The sequence below is a fragment of the Phyllostomus hastatus genome, unplaced genomic scaffold (genome assembly GCF_019186645.2).
Source record: "Phyllostomus hastatus isolate PE091 unplaced genomic scaffold, TTU_PhHast_1.1 phas_contig_196, whole genome shotgun sequence".
NCBI lineage: Eukaryota > Metazoa > Chordata > Mammalia > Chiroptera > Phyllostomidae > Phyllostomus > Phyllostomus hastatus.
The window spans coordinates 2,912,847-2,933,299 of NW_025333709.1; the positions used below are offsets into that span (position 1 = coordinate 2,912,847).

Sequence of the window (20,453 nt, forward strand, 5' to 3'; positions counted from 1 at the left end):
TTTGGCTGTGTGGGTTCTGAGCGCGAGAAGCGATTTCATCGGAACCTGTCGGTGTGTGTGAGTGTGTCTGGTGGGAAACCGAAGTGGTTTCTGATGGTCCTGGAAGCTTTTTCACGGACTGGAAACTACAGTTTTATGGGCGTGCGGGGGCCAAGGCGGCGGCGTTTATCTGGCGGTCGGTGCGCTGCTTCTCCGAGCACGGTGGCAGGGCGTGCAGGGAGGAGCCTGGCCGTTCATCCCTAAGAGCGTCCCTCAGTCCCTCTGAGCACCCGCCAGGCCCGGTGCTGCATCCTGAGGACTGGAAACCAGACTGAGGCCACTCTTTTTTTTTTTTAAGATTTTATTTATTTTTTAGAAAGGGAAGGGAGGGAGAGAGAGAGAGAGAAACATCAATGTGCGGTTGCTGGGGGCCATGGCCTGCAACTCAGGCATGTGCCCTGACTGGGAATCGAACCTGCAATGCTTTGGTTCGCAGCCCGCGCTCAATCCACTGAGCTACGCCAGCCAGGGCTGAAGCCACTCTTTGGGCAGTGGGGATGTGGCCCTCGAGTCACACAGACCTGTGTTTGAGTCCCGACTCTGTCGTTGACCAGCTGCGAACCTTGGGAAGTGACTTTACCCACTGGAGCCTCAGTTTTCTCATCTGTCACATGGGATGATACTGTCACCCTTCTTACAAGGTCGTGAGGATGGACTGCGGTGGGTACGCCAGGCCTGCGCCCGGCATGGGACAGGCTGTTATACACGGCAGTTCTTGGCTCAGTGCCGCTGTGAGGGACTCGGAGCAGGGGTAAGACCCTGAGAGACGCATGAGGCCTGACTCGGAGGGCCCCAGCCGCCCCTTTTCCTTCGTTCTATCCTGGCAGAAGGGCAGCATCCCCCAGTAGCGGAGGCTCCCGGGTCTGAGGACAAGGGCCTGGCTTCCCGTGGGCTCGTGGCTTTGGGGCAGTGTTCCATGGAGTTTCTGGAAGGCCGAGGAGGAAGGTGGGGGCGGTGGGACAGGGCCCTGTTCCATCCACTCTGACCTTGGCTGTGCAGTTTACCCAAAGGCCCCCAGGGCAGGTGATTTTTACTCCTCTCTGGGCTTCTCAACTGCAGGGCAAGAAGGCGGGGCGGGGGGGGGGCGGAGATCAAAGCCCCAGGAGGTGACCCAGCTCCCTGACAGTCAGATCTAGGGAGTCGTGGGGCCTCCGCACCGGAGCCAGGTCCCCAGTTCACACTTACTGGGGCTTTCCGGTGGGGGCGGGACGGGAAGCAGGTGCCGGGCGTGGCCAAGACGAGGGGCGGGGACAGGAAGCAGAGGGGGAGGAGTCAGGCGCGAGTACTGATCAGTGGCGGGTGCAGGGCAGCCCTGCCAGGGACACATAAGTAAGATGGGGGGCCGGAGTGGAGGGCTTAGGGTTGACCGAACCTCCTTTCTGCACGAACTATGCCTCCGGGAGCTGAGGGAGCTGACAGGGGAGGGAGGGGCGGAGTGGCGGCCCGGGGCGGACTTCAGGGTGTGAGGCCCGGGGCAGGAGGGGTCCTCAGGGGAGGAGTGGAAGGTGGTGGCTCTGACGTGGGTGGTGTGGTGGCCCCACAGGGGAGCCCGTGGGGGGCGCGTTCCTGTTTAGGGGACTGCAGACTTTGTGGTGTGGCTGTTCTCTGGGTCAGTCTGTGGAAGCGGGTGCTCGGCATCAGACCCGGTAGCAGTCACCCACTCTGGGCAGGATTCTCTGTGGCTCAGGTGACACGCCGGGGCTCAGGTCCCACAGGCAGTAAGGGACGGGGCCAGGATTCCACCCTGGGTCCAACCAACAGTGAAATCCGAGCTTTCTTGGGAGGCCCCGGCCTTTGTGGGCAGCGGCAGCCTTGGCAATCCTGGAGGGCCTCCTGGAGGAGGTGGAGGCTTATAAACGTTTACTAGACTGAGCCTGAAGCCTGGGGAAGAAGAGTGCAGGGTCAGGAGTGAAGAGGCCGGGTGCAAACCCTGCCTCCCCGTGCAGGAGGGTTAGGTTATACGCACTCTCTCTGGGCTCCGGGTCCCATCTGTGCAATGGGGAGGCGGGGCCAGATGGCCCTTTCCCACGACTCTTCCAAGTCTGGGGCTCTCTCCTCTCCATCAGTGTTTGCTAAATATTTGTCCCTTTGGGGAGCCTGATGTGACTACCAACCTCCTCTCCCTCCCCAGGGTCCCTTTGTGGTTTCAGGGTGCCAGTGGGTGTCCATGCAGGGGTCACCGCACAGGACGACAGGGGCTGTGCCCCACCTGCGTCTTCGAAAGACACCTGCCGCCCCGGCTGGCGTAGCTCAGTGGATTGAGCGCGGGCAGCGAACCAAAGTGTCGCAGGTTCGATTCCCAGTCAGGGCACATGCCTGGGTTGCAGGCCATGGCCCCCAGCAACCGCACATTGATGTTTCTCTCTCTCTCTCTTTCTCTTTCTCCCTCCCTTCCCTCTCTAAAAATAAATAAATAAAATCTTAAAAAAAGAAAGTAAGTAAGAAAGACACCTGCCCTCCTGGCCACGCAGGCTGTCAGCGCTGCGGAGACGTTCACCCACTGCGGGGCGTCATGCAGCAGGGCCCTGGGCCCGACAGCTCTGTGCTCGAGTCCCGGGTCTTTCTCACGTTCAGTGGGACCTCAGGCCGGTCAGCTCGCCGCCGTTAGCCTCCTTCTCCCCCCACCCCCCCCACCCCCCCCCCACCCCCGCCCCGCTGCTGTAAACACGGAGGCCTTACTGCCCAGCCCTGGCCGTCTGGCCCCGTTGCTCCCCTCTGAGTGGGGCGGGGTCACACCGCCCGGGGCTGCTTCCCGTTTCTGCAGAAAAGTGGCCCTGCGGGCAGGAGCGATAAGGCGCTTGGTGAACGTTTGGAGAGATGCAGACAGAGATGAAAGTGTACAATTCAGCTTCTCTCCAGCTTTAGGGCTCCTTCCCCATCCCAGTTCACTGTGGCTGCAGGTCCCATCTGGCTCCGCCTCCTAAAACGTCCATTCCCACGGCTCACCTGAGGGCTCTGCCTCTGCCTCCGCCTCCGGAGAAGGTGTAGCCTCAGGACTGTCTCTGCCTCCAGGGGGCTGCCTCCAGGCAGCCCTCATTGTTGACACTGAGCAACCGGTCTGAAGTGCGTAAGTGTCTGGTCTTTTCCTCCCGGGCATAGACCTCCCCATGGCTCCCTGTTGTGCTCAAGGTCAAGTCCAAGCCCTTTAGGTGTTTATAGTCCTCTCTCACTAGACCTAGGCCACAAGGTCGGTGTCATCTGGGGAGCCCCCCGGAGAAGTGGAGCATGTTATGCTTCTACCCATTGTGGATTATTAATGCTAAATGTCAGTAATACTTTACTAACAAATGCCTGCATAGCTTTGCAAGAATACACATTTCATCAGATTCAGAACAGGCATTTTTTCCCCTTAGTGCTTTCTTCAACTGGGTGACTGTGGGGAGCTGCGCCTCGGTGACTCCTGTCTGAGTCTGTGCCGGCCCTGGGGGCGGTGCTGGGGTCCGGAGAGGAGAGGGGCTCGGTTCTGCCCTCACGGCGGAGGCGCACCTGCTCCGGGTGGGGTCGATGTTGAGTCACCCGTGTCCCAGGCACGTGCAGTCCTGCTCCTGTCTCCCCGCACCGGTCCCTGCCTTGTACTCACGCCCTGGGCATCCGGTTGTGGGGAACGCCGCAGCAAACCGAGATGCCGTGTGTTACAGCGGGCTCTGGGCTCTTGTCTTCCCCTTGTTGTCTCTCCTGCTTGTGCACCCAAGCTGACGCTCCGTGACGGCTGGGGCTGTACTCTGAGGACGTAGTGGTGATGGTGGTGGTGGTGGTGGTGGTGGTGGTGATGGTCATGGTGATGGTGATGGTGGTGGCGGTGATGGTAGTGATGGTCATGGCGGCAGCGGTGGTGATGGTCGTGGTGATGGTGGTGGTGATGGCGGCAGTGGTGGTGGTGATGGTGGTGGCAGTGGTGGCGGTGATGGCGGTGATGGTCATGGTGGCAGTGGCGGTGGTGACAGTGGTGGTGGTGGTAATGGCGGTGGCGGTGATGGGTGGTGGTTTTGTGGGGGAGGTGAAGATGGTACGATGGTGATGGTGGTGGTAAAATTTAACATTGCAGGCTCACACGTAGTAGGCACTCTTATAAGGGCTCCAGCTGTGTGCTCTGTTTCCTCCTCAGAGCAGCCGATGATGCCCTGACCGCCATGAGGCCTGTTTTCCTGCCAGACGCCCGAGGCACAGGGCCACACCGTTCGTTATTCGTGCCAGAGTTCTTTCCCGTCTGGAGCCGGACGGCAGGCTGTGGTGCCCTCCCGTGGCGCCCGCGTGCGCATGGCAAGGAGTCAGTGACCCCGAGCAACCAGGACTGTCATGCCGCAGACCGAGTAGGGCCGTGATCGCAGGGAACGGTGTCCGACAGGGAGGCTGGGCTCCATGGCGTCAGAGTCCCGTTAGTGGTCCACGAGGCTACAAGAGGCAGGCCCAGTCTGGCAGCAAGGAGGCCAGGGCGTGGGGGGGAGTGGGGGCCAGGGAAGGTGAGTGGAGGTCAGGGGAGGTGGGTGGAGGCTGGGGGAGGCTGGGGGAGTGCAGCCAGGTGACAGGCAGGGAAGGCCCCAGGACTGTGGAGCAGCAGAGAGAGGCCGGGGCGGGCGGGCGGGGTTGGGCCAGAGGCAGGTCTGCTTTATTGCAACAGGCATGACCCGAGTGTGAGGAGCCCTCGGAGGGTGGGGACACTTCAGCGGCCAGGATAGAGGAGGGGGGTCTGGGGAGAGGGGGGAGAAGAAGGGGGGATGCTGATTTGGGGGTTTGGGCCTGAGGGTGATCCTGTCTGGGTCTCGGTGCACTGTCCTGCCGCGTTTCAGGGAAGCGAGGCCGTTTTCCGCCCCCTGGACAGTCTGCCGGTCGTTTCCGGCGCCTTCCGCTCCAGGCACAGGTGGTGCCACCTTCCACTTCTGTCCACCGCGGAGTGGTCGTTGCTGGCACACGGGACAGGAGGCGGTGGGTTTTGGCCTCAGCCCTGCCTCCAGCTATGGGGGCTCTGAGAATCCCGCCAGCGCATTTTGGACAGGACGTTCTGACCTCCCCGTCTCGGTGCCGCTGTCCCTCTCCCGCCCGGGTCCTGCTCCTCCTCTGTTCCCTGGGCCCAGCCCACCCTCCCCACTGGCTCTGGGCTTCTCTCCTTCCCCTGCCGCGGCAGGGGTGCTCCACCTTCTCTTTCTAAGAATCCTCTCTGTTCCCATGGCCTCGGTCCCGCCGGAAAGTGGAAACAGCTTTTGTCAGGGCCCTTGAGCGTCCCCGTGGGGGGGTCTGCCCCTGAGACATGGGGTCGCACTGTGACCCTCTGCGCTCACGGCAGCCGGGACTCATCTTCCCGCAGCTGGCGCGGCTCGACCCGCCCAGGGTTCGCTTAGCCAGCCCCTTGCCGTCCCGTCTTTGTGGGATCCCCTCGTCGGATGATTCCCTGGGGGTCGATTCTGGAAGCCGAGCTGTTGAGCAAAAGCAAGCCCTACTTAAAAATTTCTCAGGAGTCGGCAAATGGCACTCCAGAAAGGCTGTGCCAATTAGTGTCCCCCGAGAGTGCGCGCAGCCGCAGCTCCCAGAGCCTGCTGGCGGCGGCGGCGAACCCCGGGTCTGTGCCAAGGACCCGCGAGCATCCTCGTTCCGGCCCGCGTTCCCTTGGTTACCGGTGGGGCCGGGCCTCTTGTCCGTGTGCCGGCCACGTGCTTGTCCTCGTCGGGGGCATTGCTCTTTCATTGTTTACACTAATGTTTCTGTTGGCGTGTTGCTGGAAGGGTTTTGACTTGTGATAGGTTGTGATGATTTTTTCCCGCCTTGCTTTCCCTCTGCGGGGTCGCCGTGGTGCCGTCGGTGGGCGCTGCTTCTGCCGTTGCTCTGTTTGTTTCGGTTTGGGGGGCACCCAGGAGTGGTGCTGCTGCGCAGACCGGGGTGGGAACCTGGGGCCTCAGGCTCCCACACAGCGGGGACGCACAGGGGCTGGGATCCGCCGGTGCCTCCCCGCCCCCCGCTTAGGTGCCAAATTCCCGTGTCGGGTCCTCTGCCTTCGGACTTCCTCCCCTGCCTCACCGATCTGCTGAGCAGCCCGACTTTACCCCTCAGGAGAGAGACGGGAACTTCTGGCTCGAAGTGCTCAAGCCAGGTGCTCTGCCCCCAACCAGGAAGGCGGGTTCCCTGTGCACGGACGACCACCCTGCGGGAATGGTCCCCGAAGACCCTGCAGGGTGATCGCCCCTCCACCCCCCTGGGCCGTGGCATGTCCCCCCTTCTTTCTGCCTGACCACATCCTCCCGTGGCTCCAACCCCAAACCTCTATTTAAACAGTTTTTTTATCCTCAGTCCCCCAGGGGCATTATTTACATTGCTTTTAGGCAGACAGACACACACACACACACAGAAACATCAGAGAGAGAGAAACAGCAGTTGGTGGGTTGCCTTCTTGTGCACGTCCCGGTTGGGTTGGAACTCGCAACCTCGGTATGTGGCTGACCGGGAATTGAACCTGCGACCTTTTGGTGTACAGGAGGACGTTCCAATCAACCAAGCCACACTGGCCAGGCTGAAACCTTTATTTAACATACAGGCAGTCACTTGCCGCCTCCTCCAGGCAGGCCCTGTGCCAGGGCGGCCACAGGAGTTCAGCAGCAGGGGCTCCGGAAGCCACGACCCCACGCCTGTCTTCATCACCGCGGAGCCTTCGTGGACCGTGCCATCCGAGGCATATCCGAGACGCCTGCTGGAGGCGGGTGCCAGGCAGGCAGGCAGGCAGGCAGCGGCCCCCCGGCTGCCGTCCCCATGCTGGGTGGTCCCGGCCTTCAGCGCGTCGTCGAGTTGGAGGCTGTGGTCACTGGTGGGGAGCGGAAGACACCTGGGAAAGGCTGGGGCGCCTGGAGCGCACAGTGTGTGCTGGGCGTACCTGTCCGCAGTCCTGACGGCACCCTGCAAGGTGGCCCACTTGTAGGGTCCTCACTCTCCAGGTCAGGGGGCGGAGACGGAGAGTGGCGTGGCCAGGGTCCCACACGGGGAAGGGGCGGACCCCGCCGGCAGCTGTTGTGGGTTTCAGGCTGAGGGCCAGGCTGAGCCCCAGGGGCCACGCAGCTGGGGTGTGCCCCGGGTCTGGCCCGCCCTGAGGCCCCGGAGGGAGGTGCGGAGGGACCCTGTGGCCGGTGCTATCAGCAGCAGCGTCCCCGTGAAGTAGGGCGGGGACCTTTCATTCCATCCGGTCTGGATTTGCATCTCGGCAGCGAAGCGCTGGCCGACCAGCCAGGCCTGCTGGGGGCCGGAGCCAAAAGCTTGCGGCAGATGGCACTGGACTAATTTTTGCAGCTCACAAGGAAGGACGTGCACAACCATCTGTTTGCTGTGCTGGCATCCGACGTCAGCTTGTGTATCCGAGCCTCGGACTCTGCTGGGCACTGTATTTTAGGAGCTCTCAGTCAGGGGCCCTCGACGGAGAGACACGTCATTGTTTTTGCGCCACTAAAAAGGGGGAACAGTCACACTGCGAGGTAGGGCAGGGGTGGGTTATAAAAACACACGGCGATTTCAGAAATGTTAAAATGTGAAAAAATGTGTGCCCTGGAACCCGTGCGGCACCGGGGTGCTGTTGGCTGTTGTCAACGTGGAAGGGCTGGCTTGGTGAAGGGCCCCCCGGGGCGGGAGGTGGCCACAGGTGCCCGCAGACGGACTGGTCAGGGGTTCAGACCTGCGAACGTAATAGTTCATTGATGGATGGGTCTCCGAATGCCCTTGAGCACCTACTGTGTGCCAGGCACCGTGGACGCCACAGTGCACAAAACGACTCGGGGAGCTGACTGCGTGGCTGCAGTGTCCCAGCAGCAGTTCCAAACGCCCCTGTGCGGAAACACTCCTGTGCGGACATCCGGTCCCGGGCGCCCCTTCTGGATGAGGCCTTTCAGTCAGTGAAGGCGGGGCCGGGCATCTGCGCCTTCACGAGCACCCCGAAGGTCAGAGGTCGCGGGGCGGAGGACTTCACACCCGCCCGCCGTGTGCGTGCTCCGGCGCACGGGTAGGGGTCGCGCGTTCAACCCGCACTGAAGACGAGTTTCCTGTCTTCCTTGCTACACCCGTTCATGCGCCAGGGGCCCTGCAGTGGGGTCCTGGGGCGCCCCTCTGAGTGTCCCCAGGGCGAACAGGGTGGAGCACTCGAGCCGTACCCACCGCTGTGGAGTACGGGTGAGTCCCCCGAGGTTCTCCCGGCCTGCACGGCCGGCCTGCGGCCTGACCTCCCAGGGCCCTCCCCCGCCGCCTCGCCGGACACTTTGGAGCAGGCTGCTGACATGGCCATACTTTCCCCATCCCTTCGACAGGGCAGCAGCCGCGCCTGCCGCTTCGGGACGTGGTAGGGACCAGGTGTCCGTGCCCAGAGCGGGCGGAGAAAGAGGCGGGCGCTCCGCCGTGGCGGTGGTGCCGAGGCTGCGCGTGCGCGGCAAGGACGGGGTGCCGCCGTTTCCGCCTGGTGCCCGGGCACGGCGGCGCCGGAGCAGGTCCGACGCTGGAGATCGTAGTCACAGACGCTGTTGTTGTTGTTGCCACAGATCCAGTTGCAGCCCGCACCCCACCTGCTCACGTCCCCGCCCCGACTTCCCGCTGCCGGAGCAGGAGCTGGAAGTTTCTTTCCACGCCCGGCCAGCACGCCAGGCCCTTTAGAGCTGGGCTCCAGCCTCACCTGGCACTGCCACCCTGCCCCGGGGGCTCTGCCCTGCTCTGAGGAGGGAGCGAGTCTCTGAGGGGACACTTCTGGGAGGTGAGGGTTGAACTTGGCCTTTGAGGCATGAATAGGAGTCGTCCAGGTGGAGGAGGAAGAAGGGCTGTTCTGGCTGCGGAAGCGGCTCACGCCGAGGTGCGGCGGCGTGACTGGGGGGACGTAGCGGCGCAGGGCCGGGGCTGGGGGTGGGGCTGGGTAGTCGGGGGGCGGGGCAAAGCAGGCGGCTGCGGCTCAGTTGAAAGCGGATTCGTTTGCGGCTGCAGAGTTGGGTCGTGGTAGTGGGCGTGGCGGACCCAGCGCTGCGGGGCTGTCGCCTGCCCGTCCCACTGAATTTCCGTGCCTCCCTTTCCAGTAGGGCCTCTGTCTGGGCTGAGAGGCACCCCCGTTCCTTCTCTGTGTCAGTTTTTACAAAGGACCGCGGACATGTGCCGGATTCCTTGCCTAACTGCTAAGGGCACAGCAGGCTCGCCTTCAGTGATTCAGCTGGTGGAACGGGGACTTGGAACGTCCCCCGCCTCTCTCTATGGCCCCGTGCTACACCCCTTCTGGGAATCCAGACGCTCCTTCCTCAGGGGCCTCTCGCAAATGGCTTGATGGGAGAGTGACCGAGTTGTTACAGTGACCCTGTGGGCTGAGAGGACGGAGCTCCTGGGAGCCGCTGCACTGACCAGCTCCCGCTCGTTCTTGGACGGGATTCTCGTGTCCCCTGCCCCGCCCGCCCCCTGCAGGGTTAGCCCTGGGACGCCAGCCGGCTGCCCGCTCCAGGCGGCAGGACTCGGGTCAGACGGTCAAAGATGGGCCTTGAGTCATCCGTCTGGTTCAGCAGCCAGTGTTTAGTAGGCCCCTGCTGCATACTGGCGCCTGGCCAGCCTCTGGGACAGGGGACACGTGGGATCCAGAGGTCCCGAGCCGGAAGGGGCCTCAGAGCCCTCAGCGTTCCTCCGTGGGGACACAGCGCTCTCGTGGGGCGTGGAAAGACTGGAGGTGGCCCACGGGCAAACACGTTAACAGTGTTTATGTTCACGCGCGTCAGAGGAAGTGTAACTAGCACGTTAAGCCTCCGGTTCTGTGGATGTTATTGCTTGGAGTAAGGCCGAAGTGGTGTACCCGGTTTTAAAATGTCAGCAAGTTTGAGGAAACATGCTACGCAGATAAAGGTTCCGTGGCACAGGGGCGTGGGGGTCCCCGTGTTCTCGGTCCTAATTGCCAACACCCTCTGGGCCGCACCCTGAAAGGGCAGACGGCACCTCGGGGAGGTTGGCGTGAGGCAGCAGGCGCGTGCCGTGTGCACTTTGAGCAGGACTCTCAGCCGCGGCCGGGGGCCGAGGTTTGCAGACACCGCCCGGCCCACGTGCTCGAGTCGCAAAGGACAGAGGGAGGCCCAGGGCGGGGCCAGTGCTGGCGATGCTGGCCAGGTGTTCGGACCAGGTGCAGGAAGGGCTGGCGGGGCTCCCTGGTGTGGCTTTGGCTGGATTTGCCTGCCTCCTGTCTAGGAAGGTGGGTGTGGTGGACGGGCGTGGGTGTGGCTTGTTCCAAAAAGACCGGCTGCCCTCCGGCAGGCCCGCAGGCAGGCAGGCAGGCGGTGGCGAGGGCTTCACAGACTCACTTGCTGAGGACTGCCCCCTTGTGGGAGAAGATCCGCAGACGTCCCCCCTTGCAAGGGTCCCGTCTCACCAGCGTCACCATCGAAGCACTTGAGGTCCAGTTTAGGGGGCAGAGAGGCACCTCCCGGGGTTAGAATCCGAGGTTCCGTGTGCTGCTTTAGGAACTGCCTGCGTTGTGAGGGCCACTGCGGGCTCTTCCGGTGCGGGGTCTGGTGGTCCGCCGCACAGAGCAGCCGCACAGCCCCTGGGTGGGCGTGCCGGGGGCGGCGGTGGGCACTGGGGCGGGATGGCAGGCCTCCCCCCCACCGGGGACCAAGGTGGGCGAGCTGGGACAGCTCATCTGGGCTGCCGTGGGCTGCTGTGGCTGGAAGGCAAACCACTTGGGGGTTTTTGCTCCCATCTGTCTGTCACCGCGTCCCCTCTCACCTCACACCGGCTTCGGACAGTCAGGCGAGCACCCCATTTTGCAGACGTGCGTCTCCTGCGCGTGCCAGAGGACAGCCTGCCGCAGCTGTGGGGCCGGGCGGCTGCCGTCGGGGGCGTGACGACAGTGTCGCTCAAACGGAGGGACTGAAGCCTGGGGTGTAGCTGTGTCACACCTGTCCCCCTCTTCCGGTCATGGTGCACGGAGCGGGTTTCAGAGACCCATGTTCTCGAAGGTGCTCTTGGAAGACTGCTTCCCACCGGCAGCATCGGGGCAATCCCTGGGGCCCAGACGGAGTCTGTCGGGTTTCGGGGGGAAGCCGGGTGGCTGCCGATGCCAGGGCTGCGGGCTCCGTGGGCTGTTCCCCAAGCCCGGGAGGCCACTGAGGCTGGAGGGTGCTGCTCCGAAGCCAGAGGAGCACCCTGCCGTTCCTGGAGGCAGACCCCACTGGGCTCAGCAAGCAGGGCTGGGTCCCCGCGCGTCAGACTTTTGGGGCTGCCGACGCTGAGCTGAGCTGCAGACAACGCCCTTGAAGTTCACAGCACAACAGGAGAGGTTGAGGCAGATACAACTCTGGCGGGTGGTGCCGCTTCCCAGGCCACGGTCCTGGGCAGGCCACGCAGTTTCTCCGGGTCGCAGCTTCCCCTTCTCTAAGGTGGGGGTGGGGCGGGAGAAGACCGGCATCTGCTTCAAAGAACCATGGAGGTCGCTGAGCTGATACTGCCAGGAAGCCCCCGGAGCTCGAGCCTGCCCCCGGCGTTGCTCATCTCCCCTCCCCGATCGGGGCGGGGGGGGGGGGCGGCACGTTCTGTGCTGCAGGGAAGCAGGGGTGGGGGACAGCCCCGGGCTCACTCACCTCCGTCCCCAGAGAAGCAGCTCCGTCAACTCTGGCAGGTCTCCCGAAGGAATGAGTGTGCCGTTGGCCTGGCGGGGGGGGCGTTGTGGAGCACAGGCAGGTGGGGGCTGGAAAGGAGGGGCTGTGTTCCAGTCGGTGAGGACCTGGGTGGGGGGAGGGCAGAGTTACGCTGACGTCATCCGAGCCGGGGTTGTGAGCCTGGACAAGAGGGGTCGCCTGGCGTTCCCCGGCCTGGTGGCCTGAGAGGGCCTGCCCCGTGCGGGTAGGGTGGGGTGGGGTGGCGAGGCACGGAGTCGCAGCCTGGGTGGGGGAAAAGGGCCGAGAAGGCGGAGGGAGTGCCTGGTGTAATTTGGACTTTGTGAGCGGACACACACACTGAGGTTTAACTTCGGTCATCGTGTCGCCCTGTTTCTAAAAACCTTTGGGAGGGGCAGCGGGCCTTCCTTCGAGCTCACGCACGGGCGGGGCTGCTGTGGCTCAGCGCCAGACAGCTTCCAGACGCTGGACTCTGCTCACCACCGGGCGGCCTGGCACCGTGCCGCGTGACTTCACCCGAACCCTGGAAGGTGGGAGGCCTTCCTCGAACATTGGAGGGTCCAGTGCGAAGGTCTGCAGAGGGCTGGGCCTGGACGGAGCGCCCACCCGCCGCCGCCGGCCCTTTCCTTCGGGGAAGACGGGCTGCAAAGACCCATGTGTGGGGTTGGGACTGGAAATTAGTTTTTCTGGAAGCCTTCAATGTTTTTCTTCGATTTGCCTGGTTTTACTCTTATCTTTAGGAAAGTGACTGACTTACCCAGAAAGGCCCTGACCGAGCGGCTTGCCCAGTGGGGCCCCTGCAGACCGGCCCGGTGCCCGCTGGCCGTGGGTGGGGTGCCCCCAGGCGACAGGCCCTTTGAGGGTGCTGCTCTATGGCCCGGGAACTTCCCGGGAGGCCGGGAGGAGCGGGGGTTCAGGGGCCCTGGCCAGCCCTTCCCCCCTGCACGTCCAGGTGCACGTCGTGGAGCCCAGAGCTGATGCTGGAGCCCTCCCCGGCTCAGGAGGACGGCACTGGGAGTGGCACCACGCTCCCGCCCTGGGGGGCGCGTCTGCTGGGCCAGAGCCAGCGTGGGGCTGGGGGGGTCGGCCACGCGGAGCCTCTCACCGGGAAGTGTAGTCGCTCTGCCCTCGGTCTGCGGTGGCTGCACCGCAGCCTTCAGATCCCCGCACTCTAGCTGCCACTCAGCCTGGAACGCACGAGGCTCCGGCGACACCGGGCCATTCCCCAGCCCACAGCCACTCCTGAAAGCCGCCCTGCAGTGGGAGTCACGCCTGGTTCTCCTTCTGCCGCTGGCTTGTCTCTGAGCACCCGCTCGGGGCCGGGCGCTGTGGTGGGTGCCGGAGCACCGAGCGGGCCTGTCCAGTCCCCGCCCCAATGGGCAGCCTCGTCACAGGGGGGACGCTGTGGGTGGGAGGAGGTCTGTTCTGTGTTCCCAGTGCTGAGAGCATGCCCAGCAGAGCAGAGCAGAGGCCGGATGAAGGGTTGTAGAAGGAACGAATGGGCGGATGGAAGGAATGAATGAATGGATGGATGATCAGCAGGACAGGTCGGCAGGCGATGCCAGCCCGGTGTGGCCCAGCAGCCACGTCAGAGGGCGGCACAGCTGCTGTGGGTTCGCTGGAGCGACTGTGGACGTTTCCGGGGAGGGGCCTCGTGAGTGGGGAGAAGCCAGCCCGGGCCCTCTGGGCGGGGAGGCCCCCAGGCAGGGCTGCTCCTGGTGGGACCTGGGAGCTGGTGGGGCCGAGTGGAGGGGGTGAGCACTTGGAGAGCCCCCATCGGGTTTCGGAGGAAGTGGGGGCAGGTGGGCAGGCCGCAGGTGGCAGGGGAGGGGACCGGGGAGGGCTCCAAGGGAGTTGGGCAGTGTGGCCTGTAGCACTAACTGCTGGCGCGACTCGGACGCCATTTGCCTGACTGTCCCTCGTGGCTGAGCGTCGTGTTGGTGGGAGGCACGTCGAGTGTGTGTTCAGGGGCTGTGGGTCTGGTGGGTGCATTTGTGGAAGTGGGTGGTCAAGACGCAGCGTGGCGTAGCGGAGAGAAACGTCTCTGTGGGCGTGCCCTGCTCGCGGTGGGGGGGGGCCCGGGGGCGGGGTCAGTGCGCAGCAGCAGCAGCAGCCCCGCCCACTGCTGAGAACTGCTGTGCTGTCGGGGACTGCCGGCAGGTCAGAGCACCAGGAATAAATTATGGATCGGGCTCCCGTACGTCAGAGCAGAGCAGATGGAGTGCATGCGTGCTGACAGTGCTGATCTGGAGGCCGGCGCACCCTTCTGGAATCCATCCGTGGTGTGCGCTGCCCCTGGACACGGCGTCAGGGCGTTGGGAAACAGCGCCCTCTCCTGTTCAAGACGGGCGTAACTGGCCTCCACCCTTGCCGCCTCCAGCGGCCTTGGCTGGCCTGCGCTGGCCTGGGCCCAGAGCTAGTGGCTTGGGGCGAGCAGCGCTGTGTTAGCCTGGGGAGCTGGGAGGAGGGAACGCCTATCCACTATGAAGCCTAAAAGTTAGTTTTTCGGAGTGTGGTCCTCAGACCCTGCTCCAGGACCACCTGGGTGTGTGGAAGGGGCATCCGGACTCCCCAGCCCCGCCATGTCCCTCGAGCTTCGAGCTGTGCGCCCCTCCAGGACCCGCCTTTGGCGGAGGCACCCTCATGGCTGAGTCTCACCGACCTTTGCAGACCGCGGTCAGCAGGGCGCTTGGGCGCTGTGGTCGCAGGTCCTCTGGGAGTGGGCCCAGGACTCTGCGCCTTAACAGGCTTCTGGGTGGTTCTGTGCAGCCCTAGTTCGGGAAGGGCCCAGTCAGCCCGGGACCGGCGGGGCACCGGTGTCTGTCTGTCTGTCTGTCTGTCTGTCTCGGCTAACCCAGCCTCCTCCTCCCCAGGATCCCAAGTGATGGTGGTTTACACGGAGGAGGAGCTGAGCCCTGCGAGACTGGTCGGCCTGGCGGAGCGGGTGGCGGCGCCTGCTGGCCGGCGGGCGTGAACGTGGACTCTCAGCAGCGAACCGAGGGGAAGCATGTCTAAGAAAGGCCGGAGCAAGGGCGAGAAGCCCGAGATGGAGACGGATGCGGTGCAGGTGGCCAACGAGGAGCTGCGGGCCAAGCTGACCAGCATTCAGATCGAGTTCCAGCAGGAGAAGAGCAAGGTGGGCGGGGCGGGCGTGTGTGGAGAGTAGGTCTGACGGCAGTGGTGCTACGGACACTGCCTGGGTGAGAGTCCCAGCCCCATCCACGGCTTCCGTGACCTCGGACCAGCTGCTGAACAGCGCCCCCTGCTGTAACTCCCCTCACCTGCAGGGTGGGGCTGGAACAGCGCCACCTGGTGGGCTCCTCGTGGGAGTTTGGAGGGGAAGGCACGCGAAGAGGGTGGAAGGGAGCCTGGCTTGGTGACAGGGCTGCTTGGCTCTCGTAGGGTGGGTTCGAGCTTTAACGCCGGTCAGTAGAGCACCTTGTTGGGTGCCAGGTGCACTGCAGGTGTCCAGCGGCGGTGCTGGTGGGTTGGGCGGCCTACGGCGGTGGGAGGAGCCCAGGCTTCCTAATCGCTAAGACCGGGCTGCAGCCTCTCCTTGGCTTCTGGCTGCCTGCACCGTCTCGGACAGTGATGTACTGTCTCCAGACCCTCGCGGGCTCATCGTGGCGCAGTGCCCTGCAGATCTGCAGACGCGGAGACAATGCAAGCCCTCTGGCCTCTGGCACGTGGGCCCTGCCGCAGCCCTCTGTGTTGGCGCGGTTCCGCTTTGGGGGTAGAGCAGGCCGGGGTGGGGGTGAGCCTAGGGTGGGGAGCAGGGCCTCTGGCCTGGCTGGGGCGGGGAAGCCACACCCGGAGCCCTGCCCGTAGTCCCTGCAGGTGCTGCTCAGGGCACTGCGGCAGGTGTCCCTGTCTGGTCGAGAGCTGGGGCTCGGCAGCAGCTGGGGTGCTGGGTGGGCCCAGCTCCTGGGAGCGCAGGCGGCTGAATTTGAGCCCCAGCTGTGGCCTCAGCTCAGGACACTCCATGGAGAGCAGAGGCAGCGTCCCCGACCTGGGGTGATGAGGGGCTTGTGGGCACAGAGGATTTCAGGGCTAGCACAGCCAGCCTCTTCCAGCAGGTGGCTGGTGGTGCCCATCTGTCCACACCCGCCCCATGCAGGAGACACCCACCTGCCCGGGTCCCCGGGGCTGGCAGCGGCGGGGCGGGGCCTGCAGGGGCTGCTGGCCAGGAAGTAGCAACGGCAGCTGTGGTTCCAGGGAACCCGCACGGCCCAGATTGTTCCGCCAGGGCTCCATTCTGCCTCCGCCACCTCGCCTGCCTGGGGCTCTCGGGACAAGCCTTGTAATCACCCCCCCGCCTCAGTTTCCCCATCTGTTACATGGAGGCTTCCGCTGCATCTGCCTGCCTGGGCTGCTTAAGGGACGAGTGAGAGTGGCGTTCGGGGTCCGCGTGCCGACGCCTGTCACACGCAGTTACTCGGCGGTCGGCTGGCGTTTATTTGGCGTCTGCTGCACGGGCTGCACCAGGTGCCTCAAAGGGCCTCCTGACCCTTGGTGACCTGTGAGGTCAGGTGTGGTTTATTCCAGCTTATAAGGGAGCGAACCTAGGGTCAGAGGGCAGAGGGGACTTGCCCCGGTGTCTTAGCTTGCTGGGGCCACCACGACAAAGTGCCATGGACCAGCCGACCCGAACAAGGAAAACTTCCTTTCTCACGGTCGTGGAGACTGGCAGTCAGAGAACAAGTTGTGGGCAGGTGGTTTCCTTCCGATGGCCGTCTTCTCCCTGTCCTCATGTGGCCGTCCCTCAGCGCATGTCTGTGTCCCAGCCTCCTCTTCTCACACCTGTGTCACCTGGCCCGGCTCAGCTGGCCCCCCGCCCCCTCCCCTCCCAGGGCGCGGCCGACCGCTCCCAGGCCGCCCTGCCCATGGGCCTCTGCTCTCCCACTCCGTATCCCGCCTCCCCCCCTCCCTGGGGCCGCAGTCCCCTGTATCTGCTCTTTGACCTTCAACTTCCCAGGCGGCTGTGGGCCTCCCTGCATCACAGGAGAGGGACAGGACACAGTTGGGACTCTCCAGAGAGAACCAGACCCAACAGGAGGTTTCACGCATGTGAATCACATACGCCCGCACATACACGGGGAGGGAGAGGGGCTTTTCCCAGAAGTCTCCCACACGACCCCGGAGGCTGCCAGACCCGGGCCCTGCAGGGCAGGCAGCCGGGAGTTCCAGCACGCACTGCTGTGGCAGCCTGGGGTCCAGAGGCGGCCAGAGGCTGCGCCCCTAGCTCCCTGGGCACCTCAGTCCCGTCTCTTCGGGCCTCCCACGGGCTGGGGGAGGGGCTCCCAGGTTGGGGAGGGTGCCCTGCCGTACTCAGGGTCTGCAGATTGAAATGCTAATTCCGTCTAAAGAAAGACGCCCATGGCAACATCTAGACCGGTGTTTGGCCAAATGACCGGGTACCATGGCCCTGCCAAGTGGACACGTCCCGTGAGCCATCTCGAGGTTCCGTAATTGGCCCAGGGAACCGCACTCATCAGTGCAGACCGGGGGGGGGGGGTGACCCGCTCCTGTCCTCCTGACTCCGCATCGCTGGCCACGTGGACCCAGGAGTCAGGACGGTGCTGCCTTCTGGCGGGGAGCAACCGGGAGCGCTGGTCCTCCAGCGAGACGGTGCGTTCCTTGGTGAGAGGCCCGGCCGGGCAGGAAGGCGCTCAGTCCTTCAGGCGGAGGCCTGATTCCAGCCCCGGGGCGGGGGAGGTGGGCCTGGGACTGGGGTTCCTTGTTTCGTTTCTGTTTCGAGACTGTTTGTTGCGAGGGGCTGTCGATCCTGCCTTTGCCCCTGCCGTCTGTTATGAGTGAGGGTCTACCCACCCCCGAGGGCACTGTGACACTCCTCGCCGAAACGGGTTTCAGCAGACTGGTCTGGGGGGGCGCCGCCCTCGGCCCGGAGGCAGCTCGTCGGCGAGAGACCGTTCGTGTCTGTTCCGGGGCGGCTGGCGGTAGTTAGAAAGCAGATGGACCGGAAAGCGTCTGGGGACCGTGTGGATGGCGCCACGCTCGACACGGAAAGGCCGAGCACAGCTGTGCGGAGCGTGTCAGAACACACTCCCTGGGCACCTTTTATGGTCCGTGTTTCAGTTGTTGGCTGACTGCACAGAGTCGCCCAGGTGGGCCGGGTTGGCAGCCTGGCGTCTGCGGCACACCAGCTGTGGGGGCCAGGTGCCGGGAAAGCCGGGCCCCGCCCCTTGGCAGCCCCTCACCCCCAGGCAGGGGAGCAAGCATCTCCCAGCCTCAGCTGCCTGTTGAAAACGGGGAGTCCCCGCCCTCCTGGGGCCATGAGGGGTCCGTGTGGGGGAGGCGCGGGAGCCCCAGCCCCAACGGCAGCAGCTCCGCCTCCTCCACCTCCTCCCCCAACCCCGCCCTCTCTGCCCCCACCGGCCCTGTCTTCTCCAGCTCCGGAGGCCAGTGCGTGGGCACCGCAGATATATTTCTGGCTTGAAATTGGTTCAGCAGTAGTGAGCGGCGGTTTCTGCTGGCATGTTTCGGGCCGGGTGAATTGTCCTTCTTGGTAAATCTCCGAGTTGGAAGAAAGTCGAAGGGCTGATGCTCCTCTCCAGCACCTTCGGGTGTTTTTCCACCTCTGGGGGCAGTCCCGAGGCAACAGCGGGGCGAGAGCTGAGGGTCAGTGGGGACGGCAGGAGGAGGAACTGGAACGTGGGGCCCCGGACCGCCTGGGGCAGTTGGGCGCGAAGGTGTGTGGGAGGCATCCTCTCGGCGTGGCTGTGGCCCTGACCCTGACCCTGACCCAGGCCCCTGACCCCACGCTCTCTCCGCTGCAGGTGAGCAAGCTGCGCGAGCGGCTGCAGGAGGCCAAGCTGGAGCGGGAGCAGGAGCAGCGGCGGCACACGGCCTACATCTCCGCGCTCAGGGCCAAGCTGCACGAGGAGAAGACCAAGGAGCTGCAGGCGCTGCGCGAGATGCTCATCCGCCAGCACGAGCAGGAGGCGGCGCGCACGGCCAAGATCAAGGAGGGCGAGCTGCAGCGGCTGCAGGCCATGCTGAACGTGCTGCGCGACGGCGCCGCAGACAAGGTCAAGACCGCGCTGCTGGCCGACGCCCGCGAGGAGGCGCGCAAGAGCTTCGACAGCGAGCGCCTGCGGCTGCAGCAGGAGATCCTCGAGCTGAAGGCGGCGCGCAAGCAGGCGGAGGAGGCGCTCAGCAACTGCATGCAGGCCGACAAGACCAAGGCGGCCGACCTGCGCGCCGCCTACCAGGAGCACCAGGACGAGGTGCACCGCATCAAGCGCGAGTGCGAGCGCGACATCCGCCGGCTGGTACGTGCTCCGCGCCCCCGCCCCTGCCCCTGCCCCGGTAGCGTGTGTGCACCCTGCTTTCCACACGTGTGTGCCCTTCCTTCCCGCACGCGTGCAGAGACTCGGAGTTGCGAGGTCCCTCTGTTTTCCAGGCGTCGAGGTTCTGGGCACAGGGCTTCCGGCAAACACCCTGCTGTCTCAGGTGTGCTAAGGAGGCTTGCGGGCGGGGGTGGGGGCAGGTCTCTGCCACCAGGTGTGTGACCCCTGGCAGATCACCGAGCTGCTCAGAAGCCCGCGTTCGTCACCTGTGAAAGGAAGTTAGTAGGTAGTGGGCCAGAAAGGGCCAGTAGGTAGTGGGCCAGTAGGTTGTTGTCAGAAAGGACCGTGGTCGTGTATCAGAGTGCTGGGCACTTACTTGTTGACTTAATTAACAAACCAGGGGCAGACGTACACCTTGAGGTGGGATGTGGTAGGTCGGCACAGGCCAGCCATCCTGTTGCAACAACTGCAAACATGTAAACTGCAAACAGTCCTGTGTTTTAGGGGTCAGAGGGCCGGGGAAGCAGCGTGGTGGAGGAGAAGTACAACTTTACAGGGAAGGGGAGGCCGCGGGGCCAGCCACCAGCCTTTCTTCCCCGAGGGCACTCGCTGGTCCTGGGTGGGGGTGGGTGTCGGGCTTCCCCAGGCAGCGAGGTCCCACGGCAGGCTGGAGAGGTGCGGGGACTCTGGCGTCTCTCAGGGTCCGCACGAGAGACAGGAAGCTGGAGGAGCCCCCCCGCCCCCCCCCCGCCCCCACAAGGCCAGCTTGCCCGGCAGGCTCCTCCCTGAGTCCTCTGGTGACGCGGAGGCAGGCAGCCAGAGGGCAAGGCAGAGCTCGGTCTCCCTCCGCCACACTGCCCTCGGGAGGTCGGGCTTGCCAGAGGGAGGGGCCTGCAGCACAGCAGGCCGTCTGCCCCTCCAGGCCTTCGTTGGACTTTGACCTCGTGTGGTGGGGCCGGAGGCTGACACTCCCCCCCTCCAGGAAGCTGAGATTCTCAGACTGGGTGCCACCTCCACAGCAGCGGTGGCATTTACAAGGGATGCATCTCAATCACGAGGACACAGGATGAACTTCAAGCGCTGGGAAGAGGTACATCACACGAACGCTAACCAAGGGAAGGCTGCTCCACCGGTGCTAACGTCCAAGCGTCCAAGGCGGGAAGTAACACTCAGCACACGGTGGTGGGGGGTGGGGGCGGGGGGTGGGGACTCAATTCCTTGCCACGAAGGGACTGACTCAATTCATGTCAAAGAATGTAAGGCGAGAAATAGAACTGAACCCAAGCAGGGAAAATTCTTTGTAATGAAGGGATCAGTTCCATAGGAATGCGCCTAACAAAACTGCAAATGTATGAAAGAAACACATTCTGCTGTAAACGAAGGGGAGAAGCGGACAGACCCACAGGTGCGCTGGGCACTAGCGAGCGAAAGGACACACAGAGAATAAACAAGCAGGGACGTGCGGACTGGAAGTGACACAACCCACACGGACCGAAGTGACAGCACCCCGGCCGCC

At 64.2% G+C, this 20,453-nt stretch overlaps 1 protein-coding gene across 3 annotated transcripts in view; it reads left to right on the forward strand.

The window, feature by feature from the left end:
• The window catches only part of JAKMIP1 (janus kinase and microtubule interacting protein 1), an 84,999-nt gene that overhangs the window by 13,686 nt on the left and 50,860 nt on the right, over positions 1 to 20,453 (forward strand). For all 3 annotated transcript variants that reach the window (XM_045834191.1, XM_045834190.1, XM_045834192.1), the window contains exons 2-3: positions 14,501 to 14,763; positions 18,425 to 18,919. In XM_045834191.1, coding sequence (XP_045690147.1) covers positions 14,635 to 14,763; positions 18,425 to 18,919 — 624 coding nt within the window. In that variant the 5' untranslated portion in view covers positions 14,501 to 14,634. The remainder of the gene's footprint in view (positions 1 to 14,500; positions 14,764 to 18,424; positions 18,920 to 20,453) is intronic.